Raw genomic sequence first — 27,134 nt, 5'->3', positions numbered from 1 at the left:
GAAAGGAAAAAACACACACAAAAAAAAAACGTTGCACTGCAGCCTAGACTGACGTGACTACACTGCCCGCTCATGCTGCCCACCGTGATGGAATATAAGCCCCCCATTCAAAATTGAGGGCGACAAATCTGCCCCCCCATCCCCCTTCACCCCTAGTTATACGCAATGTAAATCCTCCACCCGAGATCAAAGATGGCTCACACGCCCATGAAGGGTATCTTAAACGAAATACAACGGAGATGCGCCCCTGCTCTCCTCCTATGCCTCCCACCATAGTCCCCGATGATGCCAACATCTCCCAGTGTATAGTTTTAACTTGAAATACGCAGACGACCGCGAATACACACGCTCGGCTCCCCCAGCCCGTTCTCTTTCTGTTTTTTTTTTTTTTTTTTTTTTTTCTTTCCCTCCCTTGCAGATGCACGCAGCTCTGCGCTCCGAGCCGCTCTCTGCTCAGTCTGGAGCTGCGCGGCTGTGAGCGGCAGGATATTCGGTTGTAAACGTTAACGGCGCTCTCGTCTTCAACGCGGAACCTTCCGGGTTTTTTTTTTTTTTGAGAGCGGACGTCGATTCGGGGTGGATTTTTTTTTTTATTTTATAAATTTTATTTATTATTTTTTGTTGTTGCTGAGGCTCGTCTCGCCGTTGCAAGCTGGTGAGAGAGGACGACCCCCCCCCCTTAAACATTTGGGAAGTGCCCTCCCCCCACTCTTTTGCTCTCTTACCCGAGCGTCCAAATCTTCTTTTTTTTTTTTTTTATTTATTTTTTTTAAATGGTTTCTTCCTATACCGTAAGTATATTTCATCGCTATCATTTAACCACAGGCACACAATCCACCCCCACCCCTGCTAGAGAAGCTTTCGGTTAATGTCAATGTGATCTCTCCGGTATATATCACACCGGTGTCCGGCACGGAAAACCCGGTTATGGCGGAGAAATCCCACGCAAAAATGTGAGCAGGAACTGAGAGGGAGAGATTAGGACGACGGCAGTGGAAGTTACATTTGTGCTGCATGTAAAATGGGCGGGCTAGTCTTTTAATCTATTCAGACTGTTGTCCCGGTTTTTTTGCGTGCACTTTATTTTACGTGGGGGGTGGGAGGGTGGGAACGCACAGTCGAATCATTGACCGTGAAATTATGAAATTGTAAATAATCTTTTTTTTTTTTTTTTTCCTGTGATGGATCTCGGTAAACCTACCAAATTTGTTAAGTTTAGCGCCCCCCCACCTCATTTTTTTTTTCGTCGTTGCTGACAGACGGAGTTCAACTCACTGTAGCATCGCCAATGTGCGTGGAGAGAGACCTGCGCACATCGTCAGCAGCAGCAGTCGCTCTTCCAGCCTCCAGCTAAAAAAAAAAAAAAAAAAAAAAATTTCGTCACATCTGAGATCACAGAGGATTTTTTTTTTCATTCAGTCTCGGCTGGGGGGAAAAAGATATTCACAAAAGTTTAAGGATATAGGCAGCCGACCTATCTGCTGTAAGTACCCCCCCCCTTACACACACACACACACACACACACACACACACACACACACACACTCACACACTCACACACACAGCACTGTCTTCCTCGCCTTTTTTTAGCAGGCAGAAGAAGGCAGAGAAGGGAGTCACACTCAGATTTAGAAAGGGACGCTTAACGCCGCTGGACGCCGCCGGAAACCGGAGACGACTTTCGCTGGTGACTAGAGAGAGAAAGAGAGAGAGAGAGAGAGAGAGAGAGAGAGAGAGAGAGTTCGCGTCGAAATTATACCATTTATATGTCATTTTTCAAATTATTTTTTGTTTTTTTTTTGTTTGTTTTTTTTCCCCCACTGCTATACGAGATCCGCTTGACGCGTTAAGCAACAGCCCGGTTTCAGCACCACGGACAGCGCTCCGCATTTTTTTTTTTTTTTTTTTTTTGTTTCATTACACCGCCAAGCGCGGAGTGGCACATCGTGGATGGATTTAGAGCGGTGATGCCAACCGCATTGCTAAAAAAAAAAAAAGAAAAAAAAAGAAAAAATCTCCGAATATGTGCTTTATGTGGCGGGGGTGGGGGCTGAGGTTGACATTCTCCTCTGGATAACTTGGAAAGTGAGCGTGTGTCGGATCACTCTCTCACTCTCTCCCTCCCTCTCCTCTCTATCTCTATCTCCTCTCCCTCTCTTTCCTTCTCTCTCCGTTTGTTAATCTGCATCATCCGCGATTCATCATATCCAACCAAAGGATTTTTTTTTTTCTTTTTGTTGTTGTTTTTCATTTCATTTTGGCAGACCCCTTCTGCGTGAGTCCTCTCCACCCGCATCCCCCGCATCCCAGTCGTCCGCGGTGCACGCCGTGGCATTGTCTGTGTGATTCGAATGTGAGTGACGGGATTTTGTAGCCGTTTTTTGGGGGGGGGGAGAGGGAGGAAACGACGGATTGGGGAACATTGCGTGAAGTAGTTGGTCTTCCGGCTCGAATTGGACCGCAACTCCGAGCTTGGCGTCTTCCACGCAGAATAGGCTATTGCTTACATACATTATGACCCGGCTGACATCATAGCTTAATGATTTGGTTGCGGGGGGGTGCGGGATGGAGGATGGAGAATAGAGGGGAGGCAATGCTCTTATTTTAGAGGGGGATTTGGTTTGATATTGCGGTACCGCAGCACTTCATATTGCAGGGTATTAGAGGAGGCTGTGTACAGGTGCTACAAGCACACACAGCGTGGTCTGTGGGTGATGATGATGATGATGATGATGATGATGATGATGGTGATGATGATGGTGATGATGATGATGTGTCACCTTGTTCGTGCCTCTCAATTGTCACGCGTTACAAACACGACCAATTTTTTGTCTGTTGGTCTAGGTTGTTCTCTTATCATTGAAAAGCCAAGCAGAAATGACAGATTACCTCATCCATGTGGGTTCTACCATATGTCTTAATTTGACGTGTGATTCCGAATGGCGTTGTGAAATCTTGAAAAGAGATTTGTGTGTCAGGTGTCACACCTGGCCCTCCTCGATGTCTGACCAGAGCTGGGTCATTTGGTTTGATAAACACTCTGTGTTATCAGCGAATCAGTAACTTATGCTGAGAAACAGAACCCGAAACTTAACATTAATCATGCTTGTAGGAGTATATATCAACCTCATCGCCTCCAGACCCATGCTGAATGACATTGTGTTGAGCATCTACATGATTGTTGACAAGTGACGTGATAAAAAAAAAGGGTGTGATGGTGAGAAACCGCCTAACCATGCAGCGATGTTCATACTTTGTCTTGCTCTCTGGCCCCCAGCAGTGAAAGGTCCTCATATTGCAACAATGTGTGGACGGAGCGGGACGGCCTATCTGTGTCTTTGGGCTTGCTTGCTTGCTGCCAACTGTGTACTTGGTGGGAAAAGGTAGGAACAATTATCCACTTATACTCTGATGTTTTCTTTTTTTGCAGTGAATGACAACATTTTGGTCAGAAACCCAAGGATAAGGTGTAAGACAGATCGTGTCAATTGCTGTAATATGTGCGCATGACTGAGAGATCTCCACACTAATACTGTGGAAAATAAAATAACCCTTATCATGACAACATCCTACTGGGACATAATAGCTGCACCCAATGAAGTCTGGAAGGCACCATGCAAAGTCGTGAATGTAGTTATGATTAAAAGGATGATTTCCTTTTATGCTGGTCTCAGCTGGTCTACCGGCCATTAAACATATGAGTAAACGAGTCAACCAGCTAAAGGGGCAACTAGTTGCTGGCCAAGCATATTGCTTGATTTAAATTGCACATTCTCAGAGCATATTAACTCTGGTTGTAACTGGAGGATTCCCACAGGACACCTCCAAGCTTATAATTGCATCAAGGTAATAAGATGTGCAAAATGGAGTTACTAAATAAAGAACTTGAATAACCATTTGCTACGTTTCTATATTGTAGCTTTTTTTAAATATAACCTTATCCATGTATTTAGGTATATATATATATATACCGTATATATATATATATATATATATATGGGCAATAAAGCATGTTACATGACGTACAAATGACATTTTTTGGTGTTGACCATGAGGCGTAACATGTCACCAGAGTGGAGAGAAAAAGAGCTGGAAAGCTGATTGAGAATAAACAGAAATATCATTCACCCATTCATTCAGTTTCCATATGGTTAAAATGACAGGTTAAATTTCCCATCAAACATCATAAAATTCCTGTAATTTGAGTCTACTCAAAATGCCTCTACCAAGAATTTCTGTTGCGGCTGCAAACAAAATGTACCAAAATAATTTGTCAGAAGTTGCCACTTCAGGTGCTCACATGAACACTCAACTCACTATGGTCTGCGTTAGAGTCCCACAAAAATTAAGTGATTCGCCATTTTGCTGAGCTAGTAATTCTTGGAATGATCCAGCTTGCTTTTCTCTGTAGCCACATCTAGACAGAAACAAAAAAAGAGAAACAAATGCATTGATGGAACCGCACAATCAAAATGCTAGGGTACATGGACAGAAAACACAGAAATCGATGCATTCAACGCTTCAATACACAGTCAAAATAACAAGGATACAGATTTAATGTAACCACGGCTGTAAATAAATTGCAAGATGTATTGATGAGTAATTGAGGCTTCTAATTTACTGGCTGGGATGTGTTATATGCTAAACACATAAAAAAAAATAAAAAAAAAAATAAAAAAACTTAAGTTACTGATTACTCTCCTTTGGGACAGCCAATGCTAAGTGCAAAGCACTTATCTCCCTTAGATTTACAGTGTTATCCAATTCCCATTTTGAAAGGAAAGGCAGAATCGTACACAGAAACTCACATGCACATCCACATAATATCGTCTCGGCAAATAATCAAGAGGTCCCTGCTTAAATGCGTTATTAACGGAAGAATTTTGCTTTTGTTCGCCATTTGGGCATAATGGGAGAGAAATATACAGTAAAAGAAGCGGAGATAGACAGACAGAGAAAGAAGATGGGAAAGAGAGTTAAAGAGAATGAGGGATATAGAGAGGGGGGACAGACAGTGAACAGCACTGTTGCTGTTCAGATGACCTGTAGATGGGGATGGTGTACAGTGTTTTATGAGGCAGTGGCCCCTGGCTGATAAACATGTGTATTCTCACATAGTGTTTTATTCTTTTTCATTCTGTCCTTTTCCCTGACATTAGAGCAACCCTCCAACTCACCACCACCTGTGTATATGTCACCCATGTACAACATAAATGGCTAGGGCATGGTTTTTTTGTGTGTGTGTGTAATGCGTACATGTTATTTTCCTGCTGAGGCTAAAATAACAACATTCCCTGGTCATTATCTTAACAGACGATAAAATAAGGGGCTGTTGAGCCCGCAACATTTAATAAAAGTCAAGGTCAAAAAGGGTAGTCATTGTTCCTTTCTATGAATATGGATTATAATTAACAGGACTAGTGGAGTAGCCTGACCGTATTCCTGTCTGTTTTTGTAAATCGTTGTCACTTGAAAAGACCAAGGCTTGTTCCCCAGCTTGGTTGGGAATATATTAAGACGTATTGCTGAGACATGGCAGAAAATGTTGTGTTCTGACTCAACACACTTAAATACCTTAACATTGTGAAAATCAGGGATATAAGATGGGCAAGTAAGAGGGGATTTAGTTTCACCTCAGACGACTTTTCCTTCCTTTATAAAACGGATGGAAGAAATCAGCGCAAATTGATTACATAATATCCAAATCATTATTTTTAAGATTGTTGCAAAATAACATTGTTAATCACAGTTTGTGCAATAATGAGCCCCACATTTATATATAGATATACATGAAGGAAAAAAATAGCTCCACGGAGATGCACATTAAGCCTTTAATACGTATCCATGTGTGACATGGATTGGGGATCTTTATTTAGAAAGCAAAATGTTCACCAGCTCACTCTCAATCTGCCTCAATCCCATAGCTTTGAATATAAGCTCTCTCTCGTTCTCTCTAATTCTCTCTCCCGCTCTCTCTCTTGCTCTCTCTTTCTTTTTCTCACTCAGAAATTCACCTTTGCATACTCAGTCCACTGTAAAAGCAACATTTATCCATCTTCCATCTTTCTATGTCTTCTAGATCATTCATACAAGGGTTTTCTCACATTTTCCATATGATAATTTCTTTCCCGTCATTCCTTGTACTTTCCCCTCCATCCTGTTGAAGATTCCTGCTAACCAGTCTTGACCTTCCCTTCTCTCCTTGGAAGTGCTCAGCTTGTTTTCAAACATGCCCTGTTTATTTAGAGCGTAATCAAACCAGTAAGGTTCATTATCGGCATAACAAGAGGCGTAGAATAATTGCTTGGCGTCATGCATATTGCTTGAGACTTTCATCTTGTTAGTTTCAACCCTAAACACTCATGCAAACATACAGATGGAATGTCTAAACCAGCTTGAATATATGCACAGACACCAAATTTGCAGTCCATATATGATTTGCCTCTGGTGTGCAAATAAACACATGTGCATGCATTCTAACCATCCTTGCCGCGTCCTGCTTTTATGATAGAGTGCAATTGGAGGCTATATTTCTGGTAATGTCTGTGTATGTTGAAATATTTATTTACAGTCGCTGATTGTGGGTGTTTGTTTTTTTCTTTTTTTTTTAATTTTTTGGGCATCTGCTCTGAACATTTTTTTTCTGTTGTTCAAAGACCATTTCAATAATACGTTTGTGGTCTAAAATGCCTCATTATGGAATAAATAGTGTACTGTTTCTCCACTATTCAACTCCCTCTAAGATATTGCTTATGTGCTGGTGTGTAAGCACCATTTAATATTCAGCCACAATTTTATACACCACCGACTGGAAATACATGCTGACGGTACAAATTTTTCTATTATTATGGACAGCCTCAGAATTGACAACACATGGTATACTAGTTTTGTTGCACAGCTTCCTTTTCAAGACCAGCTCTGAACGATCATTTCAATTTCATAACAACATGATCTATAACCTCACAGTGTGAGTTACTGGCAATAATACAGAAATGTGTCATGAGCGATTTGACAGCTGTGTTTTTTGTTTTGCCGTTTTTTTTTTCTTTTTTCTCCCAGTGTGAGTCTCATTGTAATGTGCACTGCCATTTAACTTCTAAAAGATATATCCTTCTACGTGGCCTTTTGATATATGATTATTTTTATATTTCTATTTATTGGCAGTTTTGACTGCAGTCTCGGACTCTCACCGTGACTTCAAATACTTTCTTTTCTCAGCTCTGGGCAGAATGGCATGACAGATGAGCAGAAAGATAACACTACAGTGTTCACCAAGATCTTAGACAGCCTTCTGGATGGCTATGACAATCGCCTCAGGCCAGGACTTGGAGGTCAGTGAACCCAACTCATCACTTGTATTTTCTTTCTCATGTTTGAAGCTTGAATCATCGGCTTGTTAGTAATATACCCAACTTATACCGCAAGTAACATAAACAATCCACCATGATTCCTCTTTGGAATTTTCATGTAACTAATTCTTCCAGGAGTGGATTTGCTTTCACTTCCCATTTGCATGTGAGTTTTTAAAAGAAAGAATAGCGGTCCCATTCTTTACTTGATGCTTTTGTAAATCTGTGAATTGTCATAAAACTAGCACTTGTAGTATTGCACAGTGGGCTCCTTTGAATTACGGGAATTCCTATTCCTTCCATTGTAAGCGGTCCATTATCAGTGAGAGAACCAAAATGGCAGGGAGGGTGAGTAATGACTCCAGCAAATGGAGAATGAAAGACAGATAAAGAACTTGAAAGCGAAGAGAGGGTATGATTTTGCCAGAATTGAAGGACACCAAGGATTGCATGTGGTGATTATCGTACCGGAGGGAGAGTAAAAATTTGTCTTGTGGTACATTCAGCTATAAATCCGATCCATGATGTGTATCGTACGTGCAGCATGCTGGTACATTTCATTTTTTGAGTTAATATGAAGAAATCATATACACACACCCACATACACAGCCACACACAGACACACACAACCTTTCCTAAATTAATCCGTAACTGTCCCTGTTGTCTCACTATTACGAGACCCGAGTGCCATATTTTCTGTAATAGAGCTATGTGCAAATTTATTAAGACACTGCGACACTGTCACGGTATTGGAGCTGATACTGAAACCAATAACACCAAAGATTGCAATCTTAAATGGGCTTTTTTTTTTTTTTCTTCACCGTGTGCGCACGTGTCATATATGTGGATGGGTCCGTCTATGTGTGTACATGTTTATCAAATAACATTGACCAGACTGAATGGATCATAGGCTCTAGCTAGATGGTCTTGTATTAACAGGTAGTTAGTGGAAAATGAATGCAACTGATAGTCACTCACTCAGGCAATTTCCTGCTTCAACAGAGCGTGTAACTGAAGTCAAGACTGACATTTTCGTGACTAGTATCGGGCCAGTTTCAGACCATGACATGGTAAGACTTTCCCACTCTATAAATGTCACTAGTTTTCCCACATCTCCACCTCCTACCTACCTCAGCAACATCACTGTTTCTCAAACTATGTGGATAAAGTCGTCTCTAAGCTGTAAGATATGTATTTATTTCGCGATTCAGTCCATTAACCCCTGATGTGGTAATAAAAGTGTCACGTGTGATATACAAGCTGATCTAGTGCTACCGATTCCACTAGATAGATCCCCTTGCTTATAAATGTGAACGCACGGGACTTCAATGCACTCCGGCCAGAGTCCCATTCATGGCTAATGTGTTTTTTGGAATATCGAAAGACTGCTGTAAATATTCAATTTTGTTGGCTTGCAGGTAGCCTATCATGTTTCAGTCAACTCTATATATTTATGTAATTTTCTTAAAGCTTATAGAAAGGGAGTTCGATTGCTTTAATAAACAAAAATGGTATTTGCTGGTTTTTCAGGAATTTAAGTGCAGATTTAATGGTCTTCCTAAGGTAGCCAGGAGGTACATGCATTCTCACAATTTCAGGTATTTAGAAGATCACAGTGTCTGCAAATCCAACTTTAAATTATTTATACAGTGGAACCATATCTTAAAAAAAATAATATTGAGCTACATTCACTCGAATCCTGTTTTTTTCATGGCAATTTAATTTCTTGAAGAACCACTGATCCATTTTTATATTTTGAACTATATTGTGAAGTAATACATTAAAGTATGATAAGTAAGAATAAAGCTTAGAAGATCATATACAGAATTTCATTGCAGCGAATAGTCGAATGGCTTAAATCAAACAGTTACGTCTACAATATTATATTGATTTGTAATTTATAGTCTTCTTTTTGATAAAAGATCAGATGAACACACACCTACACGCATTGGATCCCTATATGTTTACCCCAAATCTTAAGTATCAAAAGAATTCACTGTTTGGGGATCTCGCCGGGATTTAAATGGGGAATATATCTAGAACTATTGGAGGAAAACCCTAAAAAAAACTAACAGAGAGGGAAGAAAAGTGTTGGGGGCAACAGAATAAGAGTGAAGAGGGAGAATTTTTTTTTTTTTTTTCACCAAGCAATCAGCAGTTAAATGTCTAAATAAAACAACAACCGGATTGGCATCCTCTGGCCTTACTGAGACCCCGATGTCTCACAATCTTTCTGCAGGAGTACACCATTGATGTCTTCTTCAGACAGAGCTGGAAAGACGAAAGACTGAAGTTCAAGGGTCCAATGGCTGTGCTGCGTCTCAACAACCTAATGGCCAGTAAAATTTGGACCCCGGATACATTTTTTCACAATGGCAAGAAGTCAGTGGCTCATAACATGACCATGCCAAACAAGTTGCTGCGGATCACAGAGGAAGGAACGCTGCTATACACAATGAGGTAAGTTGGAAATTTAACATACACCATATCAGAAAAGCATAGTGTCCTCAGTAGGACATGGACCCGTATGTATACAATTGATTTGCTTTAGAATTTCAATCATATCACATGTAATTGAGGTAATGCTTTGGTTTCACTATTATTTCAGTTTAGATTGTACTTAATCCCTTTATAATATCCCTGTGACAACTGAAAGCTAACAATGGCTTCCTCCGTGATCCAAATTGTTTTTTTTTTTTTTTTTGACTAATTGAAAACATTAAATGCAACATACATAACCTACACATGATATAAAAGTTTTTAAATGGGAACTGATAATGATCTTTTTTAAATGATATTTTCTTTCTATTAATAAATTTATTTTTTGATGTTCTGATAGTTTTGTCTCCATTAAGTTGAAGATTTCATTCTGAATCCTCTAAATGTCCGAATTTAATTTACTACAGTACTAAAAATGTGTTTCATTCAAATGTTTATCTTTAATTTTTAGAGTATGGTCAGCAGTGGCAATGAATAGTACATAAATATATAAACATTTGCAATAAATCACTTGTATTTTCCATTTACAAAATAAAACATTCTTACCATGTTATGTTTTTGATTTATGGTGGGCGGTACCTGATAGCTCCGTCTCAAATAGCTGCGTTGTAGCTATCTGCAGCTTTATAAAACCCTTTAAGACAGGAGCAACCTCCATGAACTACCACAGCTCTTTTAATGCGAGATGTCTAATGCAAGGATTGTAAGACATTCATTTTAGTGTGTTTACAAATAGGGGGAGGGGTAAAGGCGGAGCTCATATTGCTGTCACAGATGAGCGAGATGAGGGATGGATCAGAGATTAGTGTGTCACGGGTGGCCTGACATGCTGTTTTTCACCAACTTGTCAGAAAATACAAACCAGCAGCTCAGGGAAGTGAAGCTTTTCTGATGGGTTTCGAGTAGTTGCTGCAGTTTGATGGTTTTTATTACTGGGAGAGTGAAAATAAACAGTGTTAGTGTTGTAATTGTTAGTGTTGATTCAGTATAAGAGTTCTTCTCTGTTATGCCTTGAATTATTCTGTCCCCTCAATCACTTCGCCATTTGTTCTATCAACTTTTTTTTTTCCATCTTACTGGGCAATATGCTCTCCTTACCTTGGGTCTTTCCTGTTGTTTATGTGAATTTGTTGTCCGTGTCTTTTTCAATCAAATCAAGGCTTACCGTGAGAGCAGAATGCCCCATGCACCTTGAAGACTTCCCTATGGATGCTCATGCATGTCCTCTCAAGTTTGGCAGCTGTAAGTAGCCTTTGTTGTCTCATGTCTCATTAGTTGTCAGCATTACATACATATAACATAAATGCAGATGGACACACTGCAGCGACACAAGCCCTAGCTTCCCTGACACACTGTCACTACCTCATCCAGCTGGAAGTGCAACACCCGCACCAGTACCAAGATAAAGGATGACAGTTTGGTAACAGCTGGTTTCCCAGAGGAAGTGTGTGCTAAGGCGCCTCTGGCCTCCAAATTCAATCCTGCCAGAAACTGCAAGACCCTGCAATACATTTGTAGGCATGATACATTGAGACCTGTGTTTATCCAAAGCAGCACTCTGTAACATTTCCAGAGCATCATACCAGCTGTTCACTGCTAAGAGCTACCCCTTCTCCAACCAGTGTCTTTGTAAATGCAAAACAGCGCTCAAGAATTTGGCCAAGAAAAACAAAAAACAAAAACAAATCAGTTAAAGAGAAAGGAGAGAAATCGAGAAAAATTCACCAAATATTTATCAAAAAAAGAGGTGAACTAAAATCAGACTGCTATTCTACCGACAGCTGCATAGAGTGAGTGAGAGGACATAGCTCCCTAAATATTTCAGTGATGAGCTCTCTCCCTCATGCTGCAGTGGAGCCATCCTTTCCTCAGCAGTGGTCAGAGCCACACTGCAGTTTTGACAGGTTGGGTGGCCAGAGGGAAGAAAGAATTGAATTAGCTGTTTTTAGGCCATGACGTCCTATTAGGATGTTGTTTGTTTGTTTCCTTATAGGTTTAGGAATGACATGACATGACATGACGTGATGTGACATGGCAAGGCAACATGGAATAAAGTGAGAGTCTTAAAAAAGAGGAAAGGCTGGAGGAGATGGGATCAGATGACATCAAAAATGTCAATAAAACTGGAGACGAAATAAGCAAAGGGCTAATAAGCTGGTGCTGAAAATTGCAATTGTTGGGTATACAACAAATTAGATAAGATGGATGAAACTGAAACAAATGCACATTAAACAAGATGACACATTCACATTCACCGCCACAAGGTGTTTTTACCTTCTCGAATGTATACACAAGAAGACATATGACTCAAACAAGCAGCAAAATTATTAATACTATTCTTTACCCTTTATGGTACCCTTGTCAGATGCCTACACTCAAGCAGAGGTGATATATGTTTGGACCAGAGGAGCCGCAAACTCTGTGGTGGTGGCAGACGATGGATCCAGGTTAAACCAGTATGATCTGATGGGGCAGAGTGTGGCCTCTGGTGTGGTTAAATCCAGCACAGGTCAGTTTCCAATCAAATCACAGAATAATAATTAATTTGTGAACTTATTTATTGTTTAAAATTCATTTCAGAATGTTTAAGCCAACCTTCTAATTATTTGCTGTTTCATTATATCCATTTTAGGGACCATTTGAGTTCACATCAGAAGCATTTTAACATCCATTTTGCACATTTATTTATTTTTTTAATGTCAAAATCAAACAGTTATTGGAATGACTGATCTAGAAATTAAATAGTTTGACAGCCGCATATCTTCATCTGCACTTTTGCAGGCATCAGTTTGTCACTCCTCAAATGACAGACTGTGCCCTAGATACAAAATTTCCCAACTGGCCATTGCATGTAGCCTTAGCCTTTTGGTTTATTGATACTGGGAGAAAACGAAAGGCCCTATACATCCTGTGACCTCAAATAATTTGTGGAAGGCTGCAGATTATTTGTCCCCATCTAAAAAGGTGCAGTTGGTTGAGTGTTTCCAATAGTTATAGTTAAGAAAGAACAAATTGTTGTATGTATCTATATGCGGGTCTGCGATTGGTCAGATGACAGGTCTAGATTAAATCCAGCCTGGTGTTAGCCTTAATTAGCTCAATCATCCTAGCGGTATAGACAGCAAATTAATGAAAATGTATGTATTTATTTATTTATTTGTTTGTTTGCTTGTTTTTATTTCAAAAATGCTGTATAACCAGACAAATCCCTCATTACATGCCACAGACAATGACTGTTTGTCATACAATTTGGGCCTGTTCCTTAATGAACTGAGGAAATTGAATATGCTCATATACTGATTGATTTTTTTTTTCCAATCATTGCTGCATTATGAAAACGAATATTCCACCTTAAAACTGAAAGCATACACTGAGATATATGATGAAGAAAACTTATATGCAACTTATTCATATGAAATGTATCTTAACTTTTTTATTTCCTTCTTGTGCTCAGGAGAGTACGTTGTGATGACAACCCATTTCCACCTCAAGAGGAAAATTGGTTACTTTGTGATCCAGACATATCTACCCTGCATCATGACCGTCATCCTCTCCCAGGTGTCTTTCTGGCTCAACAGAGAGTCTGTCCCTGCCAGAACTGTCTTTGGTGAGTTATCTGCTTAATTCTCTTTAAAATGCTTAAAAACACATGGTGATAAAGCTAGTGAGCAGGAGGTCTCCAATCTGTTCTGGGAAATTAATGTGGAGGAGGTTGATCACACCACCGGCATTCAGGCTTTATGACATTACACTTTCTGACTGCATGCATTGCAATTTCCCAAGTCTTATTTTTCATGTAACTGATTCTGACATTTGTTATAATATAAAGCATTGAGATTAGCTTTATTGCCTTGTTCAATATGGCATGATTAAAATCTGACACACAGCAGTATCTGCTATCTTCTTTACTCAATACAGTTTCCAATACAGAAGAAAACTGAAAATGTTATGAGAAACTATGGCCAAGGGGGGAGTTAAATGAGGCTTCATGGGGGTTGTAAGTTGGTGATAGAAGCACTTATATATGTAGTTGATGTGTGATGTGTTGAACTGCGGCATGATGACCCACACTGGGGTTGGGGTGGGCAAACTTTTAAATCGCGGGCCACAAATTTGAGGGTCCAGGCCAGGATCAGATGCATGGAGTGTTTGTGAAATGATACTAATGATATAGATAGAACTGAAGTACATGTAAAAGCCATTACATGAAAGGATTTGGCCATTGAGAAAAGCATGAATATGCATGGCTCATTGTAATTTTTTTTTTCTAAATGCACTGATTACACAACACAGTAGAGCAAGACACATTCAGTGGGAACAGAGTTGTTAATCTCCATTTTTTGTCAGTGCATCAAAGTCTGGAGTTAGTTTTGTTGTGGCAATTGTCAGAATGGATTCAAAGAGTTGACCAGTCAACTTAAATTTTGTTTGCTTTGTTGGTGTTCATGATACTTAATGTCTGTTCATATATTTAGGTCAAGCCAAACAACGTCAGCATCTTATGTGGTGTCCTCCGAGGTTTAGAAACATATCTAATCGCGAATTATAATGCCAGTATACAACTTGCCTTGGTTGTCATGGTTCTCAGTACTTTTTCTGGTGGTTCCACCAGCTGATTCGGTCCGCCAGGACAACTGCCGCCCATGGCAGCCAGTCAGTGCAGACTTAAAAGCTTCGACAGGTTGTCTTGTTTCCCTTACCAGTGGACAGGTTGCCTTGTGTTGAATGGGAGACCTTCCAGAACTTACCCTGTCTTTCTCTGCTCTCCCTCTCCGGGCTTCGGGAGCCTCCGCGCTCTCTTGCCTATCTTCCTGGTACCGAACCTTGCCTGTCTCCCATTCCCCTGCTTGACCTGCGTTCTGCTATTACAAGCTGTTTACCCACTTGCCATGGCTTCAGTACAGTCTATGAACTCCTTCTCTGTTGGTGCGGAGTTGTGGTGTTGCAATTGGGTCAGTACCCCACCTATTACACTGGTACTTGTGTCTTGAATCCCATTTTGTTGGTGAAAAAAATGCTGCTGTCTGTCAACATCACCCTCCCAGCCGTGGCCTCCTGTTCTTGCGTTTACTGCTCACTAGCATAGTTATCATGCTCTGTCACATAGTGATGGCAAATACTGTATCCTTTGAAAAACGCAACCGTTTCTTGGTATATCAGAAATAAAGCCAATGATCGGACTTCAGTGGAAAAATATTTTGTTAAACACTTGGTGCTCACTGTCCACGTTTCTTTTCTGTGATCCGCGTTATAAGGGCTAAGTTAAAAGGGCAAAGCGGTTGAGGTTTAATTATAATAGTATTTCAAGTTGGGCAGGCCTGAATAAAAAGGCCAACAGGCCATATATGGCCGTGGGCCGCTGTTTAACCATGCCTAAACTACAGCATGCTTAGTTTCCAAGTACCATTGCTCCGAGTGCACATTGAAATGGCTTTACAAAACATTTTTCGTCATAAAGGCTACTGTTGCATCACACACTGCCAACAATGGAATTTGAAAAAGGCTGTCATTATATCAATCATTCAAGCTTCGCTAGCAAGTGGCTGCAGCGCTCCATATTTCATAAGCCCCTGGTTGACCTCAGAATTATTTAAGAACCTTACCATGCTTAGGTGACTGAGATAAGACATTGTACCACAAATGAAACGACAGGGGTTCTTATTATATATCATCGGACTCTTGTAAAAGTGGTAGTTATGGGTGAATTACTGGATGAACTCACAGCTCGGTGTAAGTATAAACCTTCAACCCATTCCATTACTCAGGGAGATAACGGGTAATCTGGCAGGAGTGCACCCAGAATTTTTACTCTACCAAATTATGTTAACTAAATCAGAATTTCAATGGCCATTATTGCAGCAATTACTGTTCAATACAAAGGAGTAAAACAGAATGATGTTTTGATATTAGTTTAGTATGAATTAGTATGAATGTTGCATTTTCAAATGTAGTATTCACTTTCATTGCAGCGTAATGCAATTGTGACGCTAGTGTGTTCATTGATTACTTATTTGTTGGTTGGTTACTTTGGATTAACCAGTAAAAGCAACATGGAGGCCGTACGGAGGCAATACATGGGAAATTTCTGCGTTTATATGTACCTGAAGAGAGGTAAGATTGTCACACAAAAAAACAAGGGTAAAAAGGTTTGAAGTTTTCAAAAGACATTTCATCTATCATATATATTCTAAAAACAAATGATAATAAGAAAACAGGTGAGTCGTAGATATTTTAAGGTCTTTTGAGAATTCCACAACCAAACTGTGGCAAAATAGTTACTTCAGATCCAGATGACAGATTTGCATGGATATGGGAAAGAGCGCATAATTGCAGTCTTTGTGTTTTTTTGCACATTACCCCACACCATTCCATGTAAGATATTTCATGTTGAGAACTGCATATAGCATATAGTACAGTACAGTGTAAAATATTGCTATTGTGTTTTATTTCACTTCATTCGCCTTTGTCTCTGCTCCAGTGAGAAGAACAAGAGCTTTAATCAGCTGCAGCTGGTTGCAGTACAATTTCAAGCAAAAGCCTCAGTGTGGATTTTCATTTACGTGCTCTGAATTTGTGTGTGACCCGCCTATTTGTCTCTCTGGGTTGCATGCTTACGCAGTCTGCGCCGTGTGTGTTACGTTCTTTCGTCTGGGCACATGTACGTGTGTGTTTGTATGTGTCTATTTGACTGTCTGTCACACCATGGTCTTACATAATATTGCCCAAAAGGAAAGCGCTTGCTAGTCTGCAGCATACTCTGTAGCAGCAAAGCACAGCAGCAGGCAGAATGTCCTTGAGTTACCTCGCCCTATACTCTTTAGTCTTTATTTTCTCTCTCTTTCTCCCTTGTTCCCCCATACTCTCTCTCTTTTCCCGTGGATGTCAGTGTCTCCCCTGGCCCACTTTTAACAGTGGCATTATACAAGCACAAGGTTTTGCTCCTCTGCAGTCACTGCCATGTTTATCTTATGGCCCACGATGCTTGGTTTCAGTTAGGCGTGTGTGTCCGTGCACCTGTGTATGTGTATTATAGTTAGCTACACTTCTGTCATGTGTTGAGAAACAATGAACATGGCCTAGATTATGTTCGAACAACTATCTAGGGCACGTGTGCTTTCCTCACGCTGTGGTCTTGCCTAATGAAATCCTAGGCAACCAGCATCTGGGTACCTGTGTGCAAATGTGCACACATGCAGACACACACACACACACATACACATACTTCTATACATATACAAGTAATAAAAAACATATGCATTCTCTCAGGAGGGCAGAGACACCAATGCAGCATCCTTAGTATACTAGGTAGGTCATTTTACCAATTAGTATGTATCATCTGAGACAGCGGATGAATGGAGCTCTTCTTCAAAGAGGTTGAAATGTCAATATAATTGTAAATGAATCATTAAAAAGACATTCCAGATGTCCCTGTACTTTTATGGCCATCTTTATCCTTTTGCTGTCGTCCAGTGAAAGATTTATGAGACATATCAAACCATCGTACATGTGTCTCGAGCAATTTGGAATGAAAGACTACATGCCATTGCCCTCATAGATTTTTTTTTCAATTACTCTAAACTGTATTATTGTTATTGGCAATTTGCTTTTGGAACAAAACCCTAACAGCCATCTTCCTTGCATTTTTCAGTGTACACTTTTTGCCATCCGAATTGGTATTGCTTGGTTGTGCGCAGGAGACATGTGTTCAGTGTGCTGCACAAGTAATTAAATATCAATATCTTTCTAATTTGACTTCTGTCATTTAAATCCTTACTTTTACAGCTTATTCTAAACGGGGGTTACAGGAAGCAGCGACCGAGCAGCTTTGTTAGGCGAGACATACACACCCACAAGCAATGTAATATTTTCAATTACCCAAACAATGTTGTTTCCAATACTTAAAATCATGATCAACCGTGAAACTGAAATTTTAAAAATGTGCTGCAGAATATTAAAGTGCATATGAAAATAACCATCCAAAATAGCCAGCCACGAGAAACCAATCAAAGTGGTTTGGCTTTATATTGGATTCGGATCCTGACCTTCCCCATTGCACACACTGCAAAGGTGTGAAGATAGTATAGCTCCTCTAAATGAGTCGTTTTCATTGTTTGGAAGTATATCAAAGTTTGCTAATCAAATGAAGTAAAAAGAGCGCATGATAATTGCAAGCACAATTTTAAAAAACACAATAAATGTAGTCAATCACATGAAAAAAAAATTATACTGCTAAATTATAAAAGCAAGATTACGTTTCCTCATAGACATTTCATTTGTGTCATCCATAAGTAACAAGTAAAGTTATTTTAGGTCAGTTTTAATTTGTAAATTAACATTAAAGCTGACAGATGAAAGTGAAAGCAATGCTCTGTGAATTCTATTACTGTATGTGATTAAAACTCTAAATATACATTATTACATGTCATCTCACTGATTTAATATCCCCTTTTTAACTTTGAGATGCAGAAAATGCAGTTATACATAAATAATTCTTGATGCAATGAAGATCCAAGTCCTTGTTGATATGTTGTTGTTGATATGCACATCATTTTATAATTGTGATTGTACCACATTTCCATCCTGTTTAAGTTTAAGCAATCAAGTGAAAAATCATAATAGTCATCTTGCCATGCATATCTAATAATAGCATTCATGTGAGCTCATCATGTAACACACAATATTCTGCATTCATTTAATCTATATCAAGGAGAAATAACAGTCGATTTAAACACGATAATTATGATTTCCTTTTATTCTTTACATGAGTTTTAGTTAATTTTCCAGATAGAACAGGACTTTTTAAAATAAACATAGCTGTCGAGTATATCAACGAATTGTTTTTCAGCGCTATGCTATGCTTACAAGGTACCATTAAGGCTTGTCATCATGACTTCAGTTTATATTAATAACCATGTAACCCTTCTACACGCCTGGATTCACGGGGTCACAAAATCACCTGGGGATCTTTTTTTTTTTTTTTTTTTCCATCAGGCTTCAAGCCATCTCTTTTTGCTGCTCCAAAAAGCAGTTGAGCTAATTAGTGTTAGTTTTAGAAAGGATCAAGAGAAAAGTGTCTATGGCAGCAGATGCAACAATGGCAGTGGTCCCTGATGAAGGAGATGTCACGACTGCTATAACATCAGTTGTTTAAAAAACATACTTTTTAATGATTAAGAAGATAATGAATGGTTAACAAAACCACTTTTAGGAAAACATAAAGTGAAAACTTGTCAAACAAAACTTATTTTCAAACAGGTATTTACTATGGCAATTCCTATTCACAGCTTGCTTGCTTACTTTTGATTCAATATCAGTGGAGTAAAGCAAACGCTGCACCATTTCTTAGAATAATAAATCAAATGGTATATGTTCCGAGATCAGGTTGTGGTTTCCAACAAATTCATCCAAGGGAGTTACATAAACAATACTTACTGAAACAAATGCAGAAAACATTTAAGATGTTATTTTCATTATACTGTGTGGCAATGAACCACAGCATCAGCACTAAATCTCTCTTCTTAACTCTGTCTTGCTGATGAATAGGCAATTTAAAAACACAGAGGTGGGTTGTATTATCTTATTTATCTCTGTGCCGATTAGAAGACTGATTTGTTTAGTCTGTGTAGTGTATTGGAAAACTGTTTACAACTTATTTATTTTGAGCCATGATGAAAACCAAAAGGAAACAGTCACAAATGGCACATGGTCTCTCTCTCTCTCTCTCTTTCTAAGCTGTCAGGAACAGCAGTTCTCAGAAGATTAGCTCACTTTGTTCCTTGCTCTTTAAGAGCAATTTGACTGCCTATTTATTGGTTTCCCCAAGATGCTGTTTAATGTATCTGCTCATTAAAGGATAACACCGAGTCTGTATGGGGGAGTGAGTTGAGGTCTAGATGTGTACTGTGGAGAAATGTGTATGTGTCTGTGCATGTCTCTATTTGCGATATTCACATTTTGCCAGTAGTTGCTCGCAAAATCACCATTACTACCTGAGAAAATGGTAGGCAGGACGGTTGTATACTAAATGTGTTATAAACTCCCCTACTTCTAACAATTCTGGCGGTGGCACAATGTTTAAATTCCCTTGCCAGTTAGAATATTGATTTCCCCAATTTTTCAAAATCTGTTACCCAATTTTGATACAATTATCTTCCCGCCTGAAATTTCAGTAATTGATAAGACAGAAATAAATGAGCAGCCGCTGCACCACGGAGAAACATGATAAATGACCAGCAAGGCCACCTTCACTCTTGAGACTCACGAGGGAAGTTTTATATGTTCTCCGATAATTTGTGTCGTGGCTTCAATGGATAGTTTGTGGTTTGGCTTGAATGGATATCAGCACCCTTGAAAAAACAGAAAGCACTATGTGTTGGTACTGGGTATGTTCAGCCTCTGCTGACATCCGAAGCCCGATGAACATAGATTTTGTTGCATATTTATGGCCCTTTGCTTTTTTTGGGTGATTAGTCTGGTGCAAATGTACCCTAACATACACATGTTTCTGACTATAGCAGTTTTTCAGTAACCAAAAATCCAGCTGTGTTGGAAACAACCGTGAAATCACTGATATCTGCATGTATATGAAAAGATCCTTACACAGTTGCATTTTTTTGTAATGACCGTTATTTTGATGTGTATATATATATATATCTTTTGATTTATAAATCAATAAATACATAGATAAATAAATAATGTAGTGGATGGTCAACAGGGGTTCCACTTCTAAAGACATGTTTGACCTTGTTTCATGACAAATCTTGGTGCTATACTGTACTTAACTTACCACTATTAGCAGTCAAGTGTTAATATTTGAAATGCACCAGTGAGTGTGAGAGTAGACAGAGTTCAATCATCCCATTAAAAGTAGCATTGCGTATAATGTTGAGAATTTCTTTCACCTTCAGCACCAAACAAAGCATAAGTGCCAGACATTAATCTGGCAGTACTTAATTATCAGATTAGCTTTTATGATGTACATTCTCACATTACCCAAAAATCCACAATTTGAATTAGTTTCTGTACAGAGCCAAACTTAGCCCCATAGCTGAGGCAGCAATAATAACTCCATCAACCAGAAATAGTCAAAGTCACTGTACCACTCATTATCTTAATTTTTCTAAATTGATTTTTCAAATTTGCTTCTCTGTCAGTACCTTTCTATGTAATATCCCAGAAATATTTATAGTCAGTTTGGTGAAGCATACTGACTTGCTGTCAGTTTATCAGTTTGCAGGCATTTCTGTGCAAGGATTTTGTACTTATTATTAGTATTTGTAACCAGTGGTAAACCCTTGTAAATATGTAGTTATCATATAAATCACATCCCCGTGCTTAAGCTAAATTGAGTGGAGGGGACTATGTAGAACCGAGTTACGACGCTATTAATCCAGTTAGAACTTTCCAGTTCAGTGACTCTGTTCATTAGCAGCCTTCAAATACTTAAGTCTATTAGTTACAATATGTCAAATAGAGTCATTTACAATCCTGCTCTGCAGTCATGTTCCAATAAATCAACTTGCTAGTTTTCTAAATGATTCCCAACAATAGCTAAAAAAAACAAAACAAAGGAGGAGTCGTAAAACAATAACACATTTATGCAGATGTGTTCAGATGGCTTTTAACAAAGACACTAAGAGATCTTAAACACATTAAGAGACACAAGTAATACGGTAAACCAACACTTTTTGACAGCAGAATGCAGTCATTGTCTCAAATGCTTCTCTTTTTGCCTCTTTTCTCTTGTGCTAATAAGACACCAGAGGAGTTGGAAGACTTGTTTCTATGACAACAGAGCTTGTCAAACAGTAAAATATATATGATTCCAAGCACCGGGCCATTTTCAGAGGACTTGTGTAATACCCAGTGGAGCTGCCTTCATCCACCCCCTCAAAATTAACTGATTTACCAGCAAACAGAGCAGAGATTGATAACACTGCTGCAACCTCTGCTCCCTTCACCATCCCATACCTGCCTCCATCACTTCCTACATACATACCAAAATGTGCACACGACCTTATGTCTGCATCTCATGTTTTCTAGTTATTTTGTCGTTTCCACTGCTGTCAAAGGGATTGGATTCTCATCTTCCTTCGCTCTTCCTTATTTTTGCAACTGTGAGCGTGGAAGCACTGAATGTGAGAGCCCTTCCTTTGTATTTTAGCAGCTGGGGCCATAAGTACAGATGATTGGAGGCTAAATAACATTGCACTGGCAGTGCTCCAATGGGGAAGTGTTCTGGCATCAACATCATCTGACACCTTGATGTTATATTTACACACTGTGAATCTGGAAAAAGAAGATTTTGGAGGATTAAGTAATGTTAATGGGGACATAAACCTGGTTCATGTCACACTACAAGAGCACATGTGCCGACGTTGACTGCTTTTAATTTTGTTTGCATTTGCATGCTAATAATTAAGACAAGTTAAAGCACACATTCATGTTAGTGCTGTGTGTCGCAGTAGTGAAGCTTTTCAATTCTAAACATAAATTCTTGTTGAATAAATAATAATAATGCTAATAATGCTAATGCAAATAATAATCATAATAATTACGCCCTTCAGCTGTTTTGACCCAATTCTCAAGTTTTTTTTTTTCATCAGTTGCATGTTTTTGGATAATTCACCATCTTGAAAAAAAAAAAAAAAACTTGAATGAACATGGAAAATATATTGATGACACATCCATGTACCTACAATTAAAATTCTGTGATTCCATTAGAGGGGTCTTGTTAAAGCTACGGACGATTACAAATCATTCATTTAGCGCTGGGTAATTACAACATAATAATCTTTCTTTATGCATCACGTCACAGAATCAAGTCAGAGATGCCAAAAGCATGAGAAAAAAGAGTGGGAGGATGAGGAGAGTGGGATTCATTCCTCTAACACTTTATCAGAACTAAGAAAGTGGAGGAGAAAGAATGAATAATTCCAGGGAAACAATGACCTCACAAGAATGATAACTGCCTTTTTCAATGTGGATGTCCTATGGATTATGACAAGAAGGCTATAATATTCGATGTTGCGGGGTGTGGATATTTTCCGGAGAGGTCGATGGGTTTAGTCAACACAACCTGGTAAAACTTGGGCTAAGAAAAAAGCTTGGCTAGGGCTAAGCTAATCATAGGCTCATAGTTTTAAATTTAATAAAATTAACTTCTGTTAGGAGGAAATTGCTCTTGTCATGAAGTCAGCCAATCATAGAAGTCTATAAAAATGTAATGAGTGTTTTTCAAATGCAACTAGGCAATCCTCAACATAGTTTTATAAACATTAATATATATATTCCCTGCCATTGTGATGAATGTATCCCTTCCCCATGAATCCTTTCATTCCCCATGTATACATTCACCATAAAGAAATTATTGATACAATGTTATCTATTCATAATATACATAAAACCTAATAGAAAATTATACACATTATATAATAATATACAATATACAATATAATAAACACTTATTAAGAGAAGATTTATGGACATAGTGAAAGAGGACATCAAGGTAGTTGGTGTGAGAGAGGATACAGAGAATAAGGTTAGATGGAGAAGGTTGATTCGCTGTGGCCACCCTTGAAAGGAGAAGAAGAAGATAATATATACTTATTGATAAATTAATTTTGAGATTTTTTTTCTGGTCACCATTCAGATCCTAGCCACAGAACATTTTGAAAAAGCGTCTTGATTTCTTCGTAAATATGCAAGATGACTATCTCGTATTGCACATGCATGCATTTGCAATATGTAAAATACATAAACATCTCCATCTCTGTATAACATGTGTCAGAAGGTTGTCTATATATATTTTATAATTCCTGTACAAGCCAGCTGTTTTTCAGCTGCCTCAACGATGCTCACCCTGATGTTATATGGTGTGTAAACATACAGTAACATTTTCTGTGAAGAACATCATTAGCTATGCCATGACCCAGTTCTTCGCATGTTAGTATCTCATGTTAGCAGCTGCTGATGCTGCAGCGTGCTGTACATACGTGTTTTGAAAGACACTTGTGTTTATCGGCAGTAGAATGCCTGATGTCAACTGTAACAGTACGATTCTACTGAAAGAACACAGAGCGAGACTATATAGCTGCTGAGATCAATTTTTGTGAAAGAATGGTTTGCTCACTAGATTTCCCCTGTTGGTATTTTCTACATATCTGCCTGCAGGAGTGACTACAGTCCTGACCATGACCACACTCAGTATCAGTGCCAGGAACTCCCTCCCTAAAGTGGCCTATGCTACGGCCATGGACTGGTTCATTGCTGTCTGCTACGCCTTTGTCTTCTCGGCCCTCATTGAATTTGCCACAGTCAACTACTTCACCAAGAGGGGTTATGCCTGGGATGGAAAAAGTGTGGTCCCAGAGAAGGTACAGGAAAGCATTTAATCATTTCTATGTATGCTCTGGTCTGATAATCCAAAGTATAGAAGTGACCAAAATTGACAGAATATACTGTAAGAGCATTGATAAGATTGGCAGCACCATGAAATATCCTTAGTTTGCTTTTCATTGAAAAATAAAAACTCAATTCAGCTCAAAAACGGTGATCAACTTTCTTTCATATAAACTGACTTAAATAACAAGAAATTAATTTCAAAGACTTTTTTAAATGGATTTTTTCAATTGGTGCATTTTAGGACCTTTCAGTAAGCAGAAGAAAGGTCTTTTAAAAATGTATTCTGTGAATTCCATGTGATAACAGTGATCAGTACATATTCACTGCATTAAATCCCAGTAATGTATATATCATTATTAAGCCTTTATATCCCCTGACCTTTACCCCAACTCTTTATCCAATTTAAAAAAAAATCAGCAAAAGAAGAAGAAGGAGTCCCTCCTGAAGAAGAACAACACAACAGCGTACCCGGCCGCCACTGCTACAGCCTTCGCTCCCAATATTGCCAGGGACCCTGGATTGGCAACTATTGCCAAAAGCGCTCCACCACCCCCGACTGAGCCTAAGGAAGAGCCAAAGCCCAAACCTCCGGAGGCCAAGAAGACCTTTAACAGCGTGAGCAAGATAGACAGGATTGCCAGAATAGCCTTCCCTCTGCTCTTTGGAACCTTTAACTTGGTGTACTGGGCCACTTATTTGAATAAGAAGCCCAAATTGCAGGGGGGGAAGCCACACTAATTCCTGTTCCATTCCTTTCGAATTACCTGTAATTATTTCATTGTATTTCTTATCCCTTCAAAAGAAAAGAGAAACTATTTTTTCTTTTTCTTTTTTTTCTTGACAAATATGGTGTCCATGCTGGTGTGAACTGCCAGTTCTTGCTTTGCTTCTACATTTCCCAAAATTTTGAGGATTAAACAAAAAAAGAAAAAAAAGATTAAAGACAGAGGAGTGAAGGAAAGAAAGAAAGAAAGAAAGAAAGAAAGAAAGAAAGAAAGAAAGAAAGAAAGATGATATAGGGATTCAGGTTCAGGTCTGGAGCGATGCTAAAAAAAGTATTACTTAAGATATATAGCCAAGAGAATGTTCTTCTACAAATGCTCAACTGCCCAAACTTGTTAGGGGCTTCTGTTTGTATATTGTACATTTTCTTATGTCCGGGGCTTGAGTTATTATTTGAGCTTTGTGGGAGTTTCTTAAGGAAGGCTGGGCTTCATTCTAAGGACAGAGATTTTTTGTTTTTCAATAATGAATCCATTTATTTAATCTGAAAAATGTCAACCTGGGGCCCCCTTTGAACACATAATCATCTCAGTTCACTGTTCTTGATAACATACCAATTGTCAGATGTATCTATAGATGAACATACACATTAAAAATTATTTGTCTTCTGCTATCCAGAAACCCATTATGAGGTACACAATTTCACCTAAGCAGACAAATTTTAATTAATTGGTTATACTTGAAATAATAACAATAATAATAATTATAATACAAATAAAATTAGCAATTACTACAAATGTAGGCTTTCAAAAAAGTTCTGCTTTGTCATCCTCCACTGGCTCCTACATAACTCCATCCCCGTTTATAATTTCAGCACAGACATGGACAAAGGCTGGTGTGTATGTGCATGGCCAGGGTATTTTCTGATTTGTATTTCTTTGTTCTGACAAAAAAAAAGAAAAAAAAAAGAAAAAACAGATCGACATTGACTGATGGCTTTATTTGTTTGATACAAGCAGTCAAAATATCTTCCATTCTCTAGATGTTTTATGAGCAATTGTCATTCTTCAAAATATGTTAGGGTTTCTGCAATAGCAATAAAACATGTCTCAGTGGACACACCATTTATTTAGGGATCAAGAAAAAAAGTACTTTATGTGCTCAGTATTGAAAATATTTATTTACTTTATTTCCCACTATTGTAAATATTATCAAATGTTAGAGATGTCAGTATTATGTTTAAGCTTTGCAAAGTGTATTAAAAGGGTATGTTTATTGAATACATTAAAAAAATAGTTTTTTAATTTTGTTTCTGGTCATTAACTCTTCTGCATAAAAAGAAACAAAACAAACAAAAAAGGAAAAAAAAAACAACAGTAAAAGAAGATACATCAGTGTAATCCATGCTTAAGTGACTGTTTATTGCCAAGTTAGCTTTCCATTCGAAGCTGCTGTCACACTGAATTAAACTCATACTCATCTGTGTTTATTTTGGTTCACACTGACAACAACAGCAACAACAACATTAATGGTTTCAAATTATATTGAAAAGTTATCAGTAAGAATGTAAAAAGAATCTAAAAAAAACACCATTACGGTTTACATTTAGCTTTGTGCATCTACTTTGTGTTGATTCAGGGGCGTTCGATTGTTTATTGTGTAAAATGCCATTAATATCAGAGTAAAGTAAGTGTAGAGGGAAGGGGCACATGGATAAGGAGAAGTGCCTTTTATATTTTCAGAGTTGGAACGGTGCTTCTGCTTTGCGAATTGATGGCACATCTGTATTTTACATTCGACAGTGTCCCCTGACCCCCTACCCGGCCACCTTTGTTTTTCCTTGCCATCCCCCCCCACCCCTCCTGTTTCTTTTCATTTTCAAATTGAGACATAACACTCAGAAAATTACCAGCTACACTGCCTTCAGTATCACATGCCCGTTTGGACTCATTTGTTGCTGCTTGTTGGTGAGCAACAGCGAGAGACAGGGACAGAGACAGAACAAGTGAAAGGAGACACTGAGTTGTAGTGGCACTGAATTCTTACTTTAGACGGCGCCGTGTTTCGCACAGAGGACTTGTCCTGTAGACCTACGATAGCGATGAAAATGAATCTATTTTTGTAGCATGATGTCAATCCCTTCTCCATGAAAAAAAGAAA

General features: G+C 38.7%; 1 protein-coding gene across 12 annotated transcripts; it reads left to right on the top strand.

Annotated features, from left to right (window-relative positions):
* Window positions 1-370: 370 nt before the first annotated feature.
* Window positions 371-27,134, top strand: gabra1 (gamma-aminobutyric acid type A receptor subunit alpha1). 12 transcript variants are annotated; one of them, XM_086177397.1, is made up of 12 exons: window positions 1,260-1,483; window positions 1,591-1,687; window positions 2,265-2,353; window positions 3,278-3,383; window positions 7,219-7,331; window positions 8,352-8,419; window positions 9,589-9,809; window positions 11,008-11,090; window positions 12,214-12,357; window positions 13,303-13,455; window positions 24,021-24,223; window positions 24,669-27,134. In XM_086177397.1, exons 4-12 carry the CDS (start codon window positions 3,304-3,306, stop codon window positions 24,987-24,989), a joined length of 1,386 nt encoding a protein of 461 aa, XP_086033523.1. In that variant the 5' UTR covers window positions 1,260-1,483; window positions 1,591-1,687; window positions 2,265-2,353; window positions 3,278-3,303; the 3' UTR covers window positions 24,990-27,134. The 12 variants fall into 12 exon arrangements, with proteins under 12 accessions (XP_086033518.1, XP_086033524.1, XP_086033519.1 ...); XM_086177393.1 differs by lacking the exons at window positions 1,260-1,483; window positions 2,265-2,353 and adding an exon at window positions 542-791 and having other exon boundaries at window positions 1,594-1,687; XM_086177390.1 differs by lacking the exon at window positions 2,265-2,353 and having other exon boundaries at window positions 966-1,483.

The sequence above is a fragment of the Fistularia commersonii genome, chromosome 29, assembly GCF_037954325.1.
Source record: "Fistularia commersonii isolate RoL2024-O1a breed Wild chromosome 29, RoL_Fcom_v1.0, whole genome shotgun sequence".
NCBI classification, from domain to species: Eukaryota; Metazoa; Chordata; class Actinopteri; order Syngnathiformes; family Fistulariidae; genus Fistularia; species Fistularia commersonii.
This window is presented reverse-complemented; position numbering and strand designations above follow the sequence as displayed.